Source organism: Oncorhynchus mykiss, chromosome 8 (genome assembly GCF_057628025.1).
Source record: "Oncorhynchus mykiss isolate SJ-2025 chromosome 8, ASM5762802v1, whole genome shotgun sequence".
Classification (NCBI taxonomy): domain Eukaryota; kingdom Metazoa; phylum Chordata; class Actinopteri; order Salmoniformes; family Salmonidae; genus Oncorhynchus; species Oncorhynchus mykiss.
This window is the reverse complement of record NC_143029.1, coordinates 821,647-835,475: the sequence shown is the minus strand read 5'-3', so window position 1 is coordinate 835,475 and position 13,829 is coordinate 821,647. Positions and strand designations below refer to the sequence as shown.

Genomic DNA, 13,829 nt, shown 5'->3' with positions numbered 1-13,829 from the left:
CGACAGAGCCGTAACGACAGAGCCGTAACGATAGAGCGACAGAGCCGTAACGACAGAGCCGTAACGACAGAGCGACAGAGCCGTAACGACAGAGCGACAGAGCCGTAACGACAGAGCCGTAACGACAGAGCGACAGAGCCGTAACGACAGAGCCGTAACGACAGAGCCGTAACGACAGAGCCGTAACGACAGAGCCGTAACGACAGAGCGACAGAGCCGTAACGACAGAGCGACAGAGCCGTAACGACAGAGCGACAGAGCCATAACGACAGAGCGACAGAGCCGTAACGACAGAGCGACAGAGCCGTAACGACAGAGCGACAGAGCCGTAACGACAGAGCCGTAACGATAGAGCGACAGAGCCGTAACGACAGAGCAACAGAGCCGTAACGACAGAGCCGTAACGGCAGAGCGACAGCGCCGTAACGACAGAGCGACAGAGCCGTAACGACAGAGCGTAACGACAGAGTGACAGAGCCGTAACGACAGAGCCGTAACGACAGAGCCGTAACGACAGAGCCGTAACGATAGAGCGACAGAGCCGTAACGACAGAGCGACAGAGCCGTAGCGACAGAGCCGTAACGACAGAGCCGTAACGACAGAGCCGTAACGACAGAGCCGTAACGACAGAGCGACAGAGCCGTAACGATAGAGCGACAGAGCCGTAACGACAGAGCCGTAACGATAGAGCGACAGAGCCGTAACGACAGAGCGACAGCGCCGTAACGACAGAGCGACAGCCGTAACGACAGAGCCGTAACGACAGAGCGACAGAGCCGTAACGACAGAGCCGTAACGACAGAGCGACAGAGCCGTAACGACAGAGCCGTAACGAGAGCGACAGCGCCGTAACAATGAAGTTTGCCAAGAAGGATGAAAACTAGCATAGTTCAGCTAGCCAGCTAGTTTACCTGGAGAAATACAAGCTCAGGCCTAGTGCAAATGTGTGCCTGCTGGGTGCACAAGCAAACTCTGCTAATTCAGGGGACAGATTGTTGTTCTTATGCCCTGATATCAGGAGCTGGCAGCAAAAAGTTTACATTAAACAATTCAGAGACTGAAACAAATTTATCAGATTACATATTTATGGAGAGCAAATCGACATACAATCCCAAAATCAGCTGTAACTGGCAATATCAAAATAAAGCCTAAAACGATGTTTGAGTGAACCCTGAATACAGAAAATGTCTGGTGACCTTCAGGACACAGTAGACAAACAGAGCAACAGGGAGCAGAAAACACACATCCTTTAGTTGGTGTTTGTTTTAGCTCTGGAAGAGATAGTTAGCTACAGTGGTGAAAGTGGGGTACAGTGTCTTCTGTGATTTATCTTCATTATTAGAATTGTTTTGGGAAAACGTGGCTGGTAATATTAGAGCCCCCACAGCTGGTCGACACATTGTTTTATTTCCCACCCTGCTCACCACTGCCACTGTAGTGTGTGTGTGTGTACTCACCACTGACACTCCGTAGTGTGTGTGTGTGTGTACTCACCACTGACACTCCGTAGTGTATGTGTGTGAGTATGACGATGGCCGTCCACACGTAGATCAACAGCGTCTCGTTAGCAACCAGCCCTGTAACCGCCAACAACACCACCGTCGCCATGGGAACCAACAGCCAGCTCAGCGGTTGGCAACGGGTGTTACTCATCTGGCACACGATCAGCTTACACTGCAGACACACACAGACACACACAGACTTAGCAGTTATGTAGTTCATATCTTTATTTGTGGAGAGCAGGGAACTTTAATGGGGGCCACAAAAATCTAAGCTCATCATGAGGGGCTGCTGTGGCTCGTGGGGCTGCGTAGCCACACGTGCAGTCAGAGCCACATTTTGCATAGGGTGGTGAGAAAAGCTGCAGTTTTTAATAAGACATCTGACAGAGTGACAAATAAAATCATTGGGGGCCACCCGGTCAGTAATTCAACCATGATTACTACAAATTAAAGATAGCTGGCAGCTAGACTTAACTTAATAATTTATTTTAAATGTAGCTGTCAGTGACTGATATAAGAGAAACTGCTGATGCACAAGCACATTCCAAAATGGAGCATTGTGTATTCTACTATTCTAACTCAAGGTCCCAGGGGCCTGTAAAGACAGGAGAGGGCCTGTAAAGACAGGAGAGGGCCCGTAGACAGGAGAGGGTCCGTAGACAGGAGAGGGCCCGTAGACAGGAGAGGGCCCGTAGACAGGAGAGGGCCTGGTGCAGTGTGTGTGTGGTGTGTGTAGTTAGAGCTGGTGCATGTGTGTGTGACTCACTGTGACATTAGCGAAGGCTGTCCCCACCATGAGGTAGAAGACTCTGGGCTGCTGCTGGAGGATGCCGGATGGAGAGAAAATCACCCAGACAGAGGAGAGGAGGCAGAGGAGGACAGGAGAGAGGAAGGGGAGGAAGGCCTCGTACATACTGCTGTGTTTCAGAGTGTTATTACGAGACGCCCTGAGAGAGAGAGGGGGAGATAAAAGAGAGGGTTACCTCTAAAGCTCTGTCACGATCAAGTAAGTTGTTAGTTTAGTTTACTAGGATCCTATTAATCTAAACTAACAGCAAATGGGGGTCCTAGTAAACTACACTAACCACAGCTAACAGGGGTTACTAGTAAACTACACTGACAACAGCAAACAGGATTACTAGTAAACTAAACTAACAGCTAATGGGGGATCCTAGTAAACTAACAGCTAACGAGGGATCCTAGTAAACTAAACTAACAGCTAACGGGGGATCCTAGTAAACTAACTGCTAACGAGGGATCCTAGTAAACTAACAGCTAACGAGGGATCCTAGTAAACTAAACTAACAGCTAACGAGGGATCCTAGTAAAATAAACTAACAGCTAACGAGGGATCCTAGTAAACTAAACTAACAGCTAATGGGGGATCCTGGTAAACTAAACTAGCATCAGCTAATGGGGGATCCTAGTAAACTAAACTAGCATCAGCTAACGGGGGATCCTAGTAAACTAAACTAACAGCTAACGGGGGATCCTAGTAAACTAAACTAACAGCTAACGGGAAATCTTAGTAAACTAAACTAGCATCAGCTAATGGGGATCCTAGTAAACTAAACTAACAGCTAACGGGAAATCCTAGTAAACTAAACTAGCATCGGCTAATGGGGATCCTAGTAAACTAAACTAACAGCTAACGGGGATCCTAGTAAACTAAACTAGCATCGGCTAATGGGGATCCTAGTAAACTAAACTAGCATCAGCTAATGGGGATCCTAGTAAACTAAACTAGCATCAGCTAATGGGGATCCTAGTAAACTAAACTAGCATCAGCTAATGGGGATCCTAGTAAACTAAACTAGCATCAGCTAATGGGGTATTCTAGTGAACTAAACTAAGAAAAGCTGATGGGGGATCCAAGTGAGAGTTAAATTAGGTTGCTAGGTTAACGCACTGCAGCTAAACCAACTTGACATGTTGAGTCTGAAGGAGATTGACGTTTACTAAGTTTACATGTTGAGTCTCTGAAGGAAAAATGACTATAACAGTTAGTAAGCTAAGAGCTGTAACTTACTTGAAGACGTTGTAGAGGCTCATGGGAAGGGTCACAGTGAACGAACAACCTGGTGGTGACACCACGAACAACCAATCAGAACACAACATCAATTTACATAACATCAGAACCAATCACACTGCACGGTGCACGAAACTGTCCAATCCCAGCTCAGACAGCAGTAATCTAACCAACAGGAGCTCACCGAGGATCATGAAAGTGAAGAGGTCTCGGTAGTGGAAGTTCCACCAGATTGGTTCATACCACGTCTCCACGCCAACCATCGCTGTGAAGATGTACACTATAGAGATGGTCTGAGAGAGAGAGTCAGAGGGAGAGAGAAAGAGAGATGAGAGAACAGAGAAAGAAGTGCGAGAGAGGGAGATGAGCGTGAGAAAGAGAGATGAGAAAGAGAGAGAGAGACAGGGCGGAGAGAGAGAAACAGATGAGAGAGAGATGAGAGAGAGAGATGAGAGAGAGGTCATGATCAGATGATCTCCTGCATTTTTCAGCATGTTCTTAAAAAAAATAGATTAAGTTAGATAAACTTGGATTTTTTTGTCAGGAACATATACATGATACTACCCTCCACAACATAACCTTCACTATGTCACCAGGACATATTCAGGATTCTACCCTCCACAACACTATGTCACCAGGACATATTCAGGATTCTACCCTCCACAACACTATGTCACCAGGACATATTCAGGACTCTACCCTCCACAACACTATGTCACCAGGACATATACAGGATACTACCCTCCACAACACTATGTCACCAGGACATATTCAGGACTCTACCCTCCACAACACTATGTCACCAGGACATATTCAGGACTCTACCCTCCACAACACTATGTCACCAGGACATATACAGGATACTACCCTCCACAACACTATGTCACCAGGACATATTCAGGACTCTACCCTCCACAACACTATGTCACCAGGACATATTCAGGACTCTACCCTCTACAACATAACCTTCACTATGTCACCAGGACATATTCAGGATTCTACCCTCCACAACACTATGTCACCAGGACATATTCAGGACTCTACCCTCCACAACACTATGTCACCAGGACATATACAGGACACTACCCTCTACAACACTATGTCACCAGGACATATTCAGGACTCTACCCTCTACAACATAACCTTCACTATGTCACCAGGACATATACAGGATACTACCCTCCACAACACTATGTCACCAGGACATATTCAGGACTCTACCCTCCACAACACTATGTCACCAGGACATATACAGGATACTACCCTCCACAACACTATGTCACCAGGACATATTCAGGACTCTACCCTCCACAACACTATGTCACCAGGACATATACAGGACACTACCCTCTACAACATAACCTTCACTATGTCACCAGGACATATGTCACATGTCACCAGGACTCTACCCTCCACAACACTATGTCACCAGGACATATACAGGATACTACCCTCCACAACATAACCTTCACGATGTCACCAGGACATATACAGGATACTACCCTCTACAACACTATGTCACCAGGACATATACAGGATACTACCCTCTACAACACTATGTCACCAGGACATATACAGGATACTACCCTCTACAACACTATGTCACCAGGACATATACAGGATACTACCCTCTACAACACTATGTCACCAGGACATATACAGGATACTACCCTCTACAACACTATGTCACCAGGACATATACAGGATACTACCCTCTACAACACTATGTCACCAGGACATATTCAGGATACTACCCACCACAACACTATGTCACCAGGACATATACAGGATACTACCCACCACAACATAACCTTCACTCCATATCAAAACTCAAAACCCACAACCTGATTTTGGAGGGAATTACAGAATCACCTGGAAGGCTTACAGCTACCAAAGATACCAAGGAAACACTCTGGGAAACAATAGAAACCTGAAAACACCTGGAACCTGTTCAGAGGTAATTAAAATACAGTACCCTGCGTACGTAAAGAATGATAAGGCAAGAAAATATCATAAAATGAAGCTCCTTATGGAAAATCAAGAGACACTTTTTGCTGACTATTATAAAAATGGGAACATCAGCAACCTCATCTTCCACACAAACTATCCCCTGGCAGGGCACAGTGCTATATTAGCACACTACCCCATTGTTAAGAGCGGGGGGGTTAACTAGGGGTGGAAACTCAGGATACTAGACAACGAGGACTCTGTGTCAGCTAATATAAACCTCTATAAGTCTGGAACAGTAATGGTACAGGCCAACCCCAAACAGTTTCCGCTGGACTTTCACCTAATCAAAGAATTAGCTCAGCAGGAGAAGCTCACCCTGGAGATAGATACCCCCACCCCGAGTGGATCAGACGTCTTCATTAAATAACCCCACAAACGAGCAACTCCACGCGGAAAGTCAATCTCCCAGCACAGAGTACTACCCCCTCATTGAAATGAAGGATACATTCACCCAGCTGGAGGTAAGGCAGGTGGAGCTGGAACAGCAGGTGATTACACTCCAGTCAGCACAGACCCAGACAACAGTCCAGCACAACAACACCCCCTTAACTAGACCCGGAGAGCTGGAGGTGGAGAGAGACATGTCTGCACTCTGGACAGTGGTGAGACAACTTCAACAATATAAAATGCAAGAGCAGGAGAAGAACAGAGCACTAGAGGAGAGGATCAGGCTGCTGGAGGAGAGGTTGAGGGGGATGGAGGAGAGGATCAGGCTGCTGGAGGAGAGGTTGAGGGGGATGGAGGAGAGGATCAGACTGCTGGAGGAGAGGGTGAGGGGGATGGTGTGTGACAGAACAACCCACTAGAGAGGGGGCTCCCCCGCAGAGAAGCCAGCAGAACAGCCCACCTCAGACCCTGACCATAGCTTCGACATCGCAGAACAGACAAATGAAGAACCCCAAGCCCAGCGGCTCTCACCCCCTCTGAGCACCCCGTCAGCCACCCTGATAGCCCTCCTGACAACCCTTAACACCCATTGAGGACATACACAAGACACAGATTGTTCTCCTTACGGACTCAAATGGGAAATATATACAATCATTTCCCCCCCGCTGGGTGTCCGGACACTCTGGTGTCCAAACACCCAGCGCGCCCTAGACCTTCTGTCTGAGGACCAACTAGGGTCACCCAGCCACATAATAATACCGTCATTTCTGGACTATTAAAACCTCGGTGTTAGGGGGCAGTATTTTCATTTTTGGAGAAAAAAGAATTGTCCAGAAAATATGCTAGAATATGCATATAATTGACAGCTTTGGATAGAAAACACTAATGTTTCCAAAACTGTAAAGATATTGTCTGTGAGTATAACAGAACTGATGTTGCAGGCGAAAGCCTGAGAAAAATCCAACCCGGAAGTGCCCCAGGTTTTGAGAGCGCTGCGTTCCAATAACTCCCTATTCAGCTGTGAATGTACCATCAACGAGCTTACGCTTTCTACGTATTCCCCAAGGTATCTACAGCATTGTGACGTAGTTTTACGCATTTCTGTTGAAGAATAGCCGTAGGCGGCCACAAGTGGTCACATGGTGGCTCCGAGAGAGATTCTCGCGTAAAATACAGAGGTAGCCATTACTCCAATCGGTCCTAGTGAAAAACTAATTGTCCCGACGGATATATTATCGAATAGATATTAGAAAAACACCTTGAGGATGGATTGCCATATTTCTGTCGATATTATGGAGCTAATTTTGAATATTTTTCGGCGTTGTGGTGACCGCAATTTCCGGGCGATTTCTCAGCCAAACGTGAAGAACAGAGCTATTTCACCTACAAAAATAATATTTTGGGAAAAAATGAACTTTGGCTATCTAACTGGGAGTCTCATGAGTGAAAACATCCGAAGTTCATCAAAGGTAAACAATTTAATTTGATTGCTTTTCTGATTTCCGTGACAAGGTTGCCTGCTGCTAGCAAGGCATAATGCTATGCTAGGCTATGATAAACTTACAAATGCTTGTCTAGCGTTGGCTGTAAAGCATATTGAAAATGTGAGATGACAGGGTGATTAACAAAAGGCTGAGCTGGGTTCCAATATATTTCACTTGCGATTTTCATGAATAGGAATATTTATGTCCGTTGCGTTATGCTAATTAGTGTCAGATGATGACAACGGTCCCGTTCACGGGCTGGGGTGTCACTACAGGTTAAGCGCACCTGAATATAAGCCGCACCCACTGAATTATAAAAAAATATGTATTTTGTACATAAATAAGCCACACGTCTATAAGCCGCAGGTGACTACCGGTACATTGAAACAAATGAACTTTACACAGCTTTTAAACGAAACACGGCTTGTAACAAAAATAATTAGGCTTTAACGAAACACGGCTTGTAACAAAGATAGTGACCAATGACCAAGAAAGTCATTGGTCACTATCTTCCTCCTCCTGTGCACTGAAACCACTGAAGTCATCTCCTTCGGTGTCGGAGTTGAATAGCCTCAGAATTGCTTCATCCGATGTTGGATCGTTTTCATTGTTGCTCACGTCACTTTCATCCGGAGGCAAATTCCCCGCTGAGCTCATGCTGCCCTCTTCAACACGCAGCAATCCAGCCTTTCAAAACCCGTTGATTATAGTGGAGTTTTTGACAATGCTCCATATTGACCATAAGTTGCTCTTCGCATGCGGCCCGTTTTAGTGAAGGATTTCTCCCCACTTGTCATCCAAGCCTCCCACTGAACACGGAGCGCCACCTTGATGGGAAGTTTGAGCGCACTCGATTTACGTCACATTATGTGATGGTGCTCAGTTTATTGGCGGCAGGAATCTTGTGAAAGCAGGAAAAATCCATAAATTAGCCGCGTCATTGTATAAACCGCGAGGTTCAACGCGTGGGAAAAAAGTAGCGTCTTATAGTCCGGAAATGACGGTACACACAGGCACAAACCACCTGAGAGCACAGCAGGAAAGGGTGACCACAGCACTGACGGGAGTGATTGAAAAAGTTTCTTCTACTTTCCCCAATGCAGAAGTGGTTATCTCCACCCTGCTACCACGAAAAGACTTCCACCCTGCTACCATACATCGGGTAAACGCAAGTATTTCCCATGACTGTGCCTTAAAATCAAATGTTTTCCTGGCCCACCACTCCACCCTGGACCTGAACAGCCTCTATGACCAGGCCCACCACTCCACCCTGGCCCTGAACAGCCTCTATGACCAGGCCCACCACTCCACCCTGGACCTGAACAGCCTCTATGATCAGGTCCACCTCTACAAGGCAGCAGTGCCCACATTGGCCCGGACTCTAAAGGACATCGCTCTCAAACTCAGCCCCAACACTTTACACAGGAGCAACAGATCAATAGACACCCCACCCAGACCAGCGAGATACTCTCCCAGACTTGCGGGACCCCCCCCACTGGACCTACCCATAGAGGACCCACGCCTACATTCAGTCCACAGCACCACCAGCCACACACACACCCACCCCAACCAATCAACAGGCCCCCAAGTCAACCATGTCAACACACAATTTAGGCCCCCTCAGATTAGACATATGCCCCTTCTTCCCACCCCCGCAGGGAGGGCCTCAACATGAAAGTCACACATACGCCCAGGCCGTGAGCAGGCAAACAGACCCAACCCCCACTCTTACAATAGCCCAAGCCAATGGCATGTACCAGATGCTCAGCAGGCTCTGCTCACACTTACTGACCTGGGGCCAAACCACACAACCAACAACATTGGACACTTTATGGAACACAAAGCCTTCACGATCTCATCCTGGGGTATCCAAGGCCTGAGGTCATCTGCCTTTGGCCTAAAGAGCAGGAACCTGGACTTCAAAGAAATCCGAAATACAGACATTGTCATCCTACAAGAAACCTGGTATAGAGGAGACGAACCCACTGGTTGCCCTCTAGGTTACAGAGAGCTGGTAGTCCCATCCACCAAACTACCAGGTGTGAAACAGGGTATAAAGGAGATGGACCCACTGGTTACCCTCTAGGTTACAGAGAGCTGGTAGTCTAATCCACCAAACTACCAGGTGTGAAACAGGGAAGGGACTCAGGGGGTATGCTAATTTGGTATAGAGCAGGCCTAACCCACTCCATTAAATTAATCAAACAGGAACGTTTGACTAGAAATTCAAAAGGAAATCATTTTAACAGAGAAAAAAAATATTATTCTGTGTGCTACCTATATCCCCCCCATACTTTAATGAAGCCAGCTTCTCCATCCTGGAGGGGGAAATCAATCATTTCCAAGCCCAGGGACATGTACTAGTCTATGGTGACCTTACATGCCAGAACCGGACAAGAACCTGACACCCTCAGCACACAGGGGGACAAACACCTACCTGGAGGAAACACCATTCCCTCCCCCATATGCCCCCCTAGACACAACTACAACACAACCAACAAAAACAGGTCACAACTCCAGCAGCTCTGTCGCACGCTGGGTATGAACATAGTCAATGGTAGGCTGAGGGGACTCCTACGGTAGGTACAGCTATAGCTCATTTCTTGGCAGTAGTACTGTAGACTACTTTATCACTGACCTCAACCCAGAGTCTCTCGAGCGTTCTGTCACCCTACTGACACCCCTATCAGATCACAGCAAAATCTCTACCTGAAAAGAGCAATACTCAATCATGAGGCATCAAAGCCAAAGGAACTGAGTAACATTAAGAAATGCTATAGATGGAAGGAATGCAGTTTGGAAACCTACCAAAAAACTATTAGGCAACAACAAATTCTATCCCTTTAGACAATTTCCTGGGTAAAACGTTCCACTGTAATAGTGAAGGTGTAAACAGTATATTTGACCTCTCAGCTTCCCTCCATCAAATCTAAAAATCTCAAATAGAAAACCGAAGAAAATGAACAACAAATGGTTTGATGAAGAATGAAAAAACCTAAGAAAGATATCGAGAAACCTATCCAACCAAAAACATAGAGACCCAGAAAACCTGAGACTATGCCTTCATTATGGTGAATCACTAAAACAATACAGAAATACACTACGGAAAAAGAAGGAACAGCACGTCAGAAATCAGCTCAATGTAATTGAAGAATCGTTAGACTAACCTCTTCAGGGAAAATTGGAAAACACTAAAACAACACAAAGAATTATCTATCCAAAATCGAGATGTGTGGATAAACCACTTCCCCAATCTTTTTGGCTCTATAACAAAGAACAAACAGCAAAAACATATACATGATCAAATAATCTTAGAATCAACTATTAAAGACTACCAGAACCCACTGGATTCTCCAATAACATTGAATGAACTACAAGACAAAATACAAACCCTCCAACCCAAAAAGGCCTGAGGTGTTGATGGCATCCTCAATGAAATGATCAAATATACAGACCACAAATTCCAACTGGCTAAAACTCTTTAACATCATCCTTAGCTCTGGCATTTTCCCCAATATTTGGAACCAAGGACTGATCACCCCAATCCACAAAAGTGGAGACAAACTTGACCATAATAACTTCCGTGGGATATGCGTCAACAGCAACCTTGGGAAAATCCTCTGCATTATCATTAACAGCAGACTTCATTTCCTCAATGAAAAACAATGTTCTGAGCAAATGTCAAATTGGCTTTTTACCAAATTAACATACAACATCCCACTTGTTCACTCTGCACATCCTACTTGACAACCAAACAAACCAAAACAAAAGGCAAAGTCTTCTCATGCTTTGACTCAATCTGGCATGAGGGTCTGCTATACAAACTGATGGAAAGTGTTGTTGGGGGAAAAACATACAACATTATAAAATCCATGTCCACAAACAACAAGTGTGCGGTTAAAATAGGCAAAAAACGCACACAATTCTTCCCACAGGGTCGTGGGGTGAGACAGGGATGCAGCTTGAGCTTCACCCTCTTCAACATATATATAAACAAATTGGAGAGGACACTAGAACAGTCTGCAGCACCCGGCCTCCCCCTGCTAGAATCTAAAGTCAAATGTCTACTGATGATCTGGTGCTTCTGTCACCAACCAAGGAGGGCCTACAGCAGCACCTAGATCTGTCCCCAACCAAGGAGGGCCTACAGCAGCACCTAGATCTGTCCCCAACCAAGGAGGGCCTACAGCAGCACCTAGATCTGTCCCCAACCAAGGAGGGTCTACAGCAGCACCTAGATCTGTCACCAAACAAGGAGGGCCTACAGCAGCACCTAGATCTGTCCCCATCCAAGGAGGGCCTACAGCAGCACCTAGATCTGTCCCCATCCAAGGAGGGCCTACAGCAGCACCTAGATCTGTCCCCATCCAAGGAGGGCCTACAGCAGCACCTAGATCTTCTGCACAGATTCTGTCACACCTGGGCCCTGACAGTAAATCTCACTAAGACAAAAATAATGGTCTTCCAAAAAAGGTCCCATTGCCAGGACAACAAACACACATTCCATCTGGACACCGTTACCCTAGAGCACACAGAAAACTATACATACCTCGGCCTAAACATCAGCGCCACAGGTAACTTACACAAATCTGTGAACGATAGAAGGGCCTTCTATGCCATCGAAAGGAACGTAAAATTCAACATACCAATTAGGATCTGGCTAAAAAATACTTGAATCAGTTAAACAACCCATTGTCCTTTATGGTTGTGAGGTCTGGGGTCCGCTCACCAACCAAGAATTCTCAAAACGGGACAAACACCAAATTGAGACTCTGCATGCAGAATTCTGCAAAAATATCCTCAGTGTACAACGTAGAACACCAAATACTGCATGCAGAGCAGAATTAGGCCGATACCCACTAATGATCAAAATCCAGAAAAGAGCCGTTCACTTCTACAACCACCTAGAAGGAAGCGATTCCCAAACCTTCCATAACAAAGCCATCACCTACAGAGAGATGAACCTGGAGAAGAGTCCCTTAAGCAAGCTGGTCCTGGGGCTCTGTTCACAAACAAAAACATACCCCACAGACCCCCAGGAGACCAACACAATTAGACCCAACCAAATCGATGAGGTGAGAAAACAAAAAGATAATTACTTGACGCATTGGAAAGAATTAACAAAATAACAGAGCAAACTAGAATGCTATTTGGCCCTAAACAGAGAGTACACAGTGGCAGAATACCTACAAAATGAGGTGGAAACTGAGCTGCACTTCCTAACCTCCTGCCAAATGTATGACCAATGTTGATAAACTCCCATATCTACTAGGTGAAATACCACAGGGTGCCATCACGGCAGCAAGATTTGTGACCTATTGCCACAAGAAAAGGTCAACCAGTGAAGAACAAACACCATTGTAAACACAACTCATATTTATGTTTATTTATTTTCCCTTTTGAACTTTAAATATTTGCACACCGTTATAACACTGTGTATAGACATAATATGACATTTGTAATGTCTTTATTCTTTTGGAACTTCTGTGAGTGTAATGTTTCCTGATCATTTGTATTGTTTATTTAACTTTTGTTCATTATCTGCCTCACTTGCTTTGGTAATGTTAACATATGTTTCCCATGCCAATAAAGCCCCTTGAATTGAATTGACAGAGAGCCAGAGCGATGAGGTGAATGTGTAGTGTCTCCTACTCACCACTTGGCTGATGTCATATCCCCAGGGCAGGAATAGGATTCCTGTGTTGTATTTCTCCCAGTGAGACAGGATGAATGAGAAAAGGACCACCCACAGGATGTAGTACAACGTGGCCACGCCCACACCGCTCGGGCCACGCCCAAATATGGAGTAGACGGTGGCCACGAAGAACACACAGGCCCAGCTGTCCAGGCCATGGTCAAACAGCTCCCCCAGTGGTGTGGAGGAGTTAGTACGCCTCGCCTGCTTACCATCCACACCGTCTATCAGAGACACACAGAGAGAGAGAAAGAGAGAGAGAGAGAGACAGAGACACAGAGAGAGAGAGAGAGAGAGAGAGAGAGAGAGAGAGACAGACATACAGAGAGAGAGAGACAGAGAGAGTTTGGACAATAAATGGACACTGCAGTAGGGCTGTCAGCAGTAGGGCTGACATAAATCTTGGTCAACCGAGAGTCATCAGTATTGGTAGAAATTTTAAAAAAAGGTGTATTTTTCCATATATAGACATCCTATGTGTTTTAATTAAATCAACTATATTCACTGAGCTGGTCTGATGCTTTAAGCACTATTTGATTAAATAAATAAAAAAGACAAATGACTAGAGGGAGTGCGACCTGATTTCATTGTGCCGGGATCAGATTTGCTGCGCTATGTTAAAAAAAATGACAGCGACTGACTGACTATCGCTGTCTCTCTCTCTCTCCTCCCTGCTACAGCCACCACCACAGAACATCAGTGTGTATAGTGCTGTCTCTCT

General features: G+C 45.8%; 1 protein-coding gene across 2 annotated transcripts in view; it reads right to left on the bottom strand.

Annotated features, from left to right (window-relative positions):
* Window positions 1-13,829, bottom strand: part of selenoi (selenoprotein I) — a 50,664-nt gene that overhangs the window by 8,018 nt on the left and 28,817 nt on the right. Inside the window, exons 5-9 of one of the 2 annotated variants that reach the window (XM_036984538.2) lie at window positions 13,070-13,332; window positions 3,717-3,825; window positions 3,533-3,581; window positions 2,270-2,450; window positions 1,496-1,675 (exon numbers count right to left, since the gene is read on the bottom strand). In XM_036984538.2, the coding sequence (XP_036840433.1) occupies window positions 1,496-1,675; window positions 2,270-2,450; window positions 3,533-3,581; window positions 3,717-3,825; window positions 13,070-13,332 (782 nt within the window). Of the gene's footprint in view, window positions 1-1,458; window positions 1,676-2,269; window positions 2,451-3,532; window positions 3,582-3,716; window positions 3,826-13,069; window positions 13,333-13,829 lie in introns of both variants that reach the window. The other variant, XM_090242415.1, reaches the window with a different exon arrangement.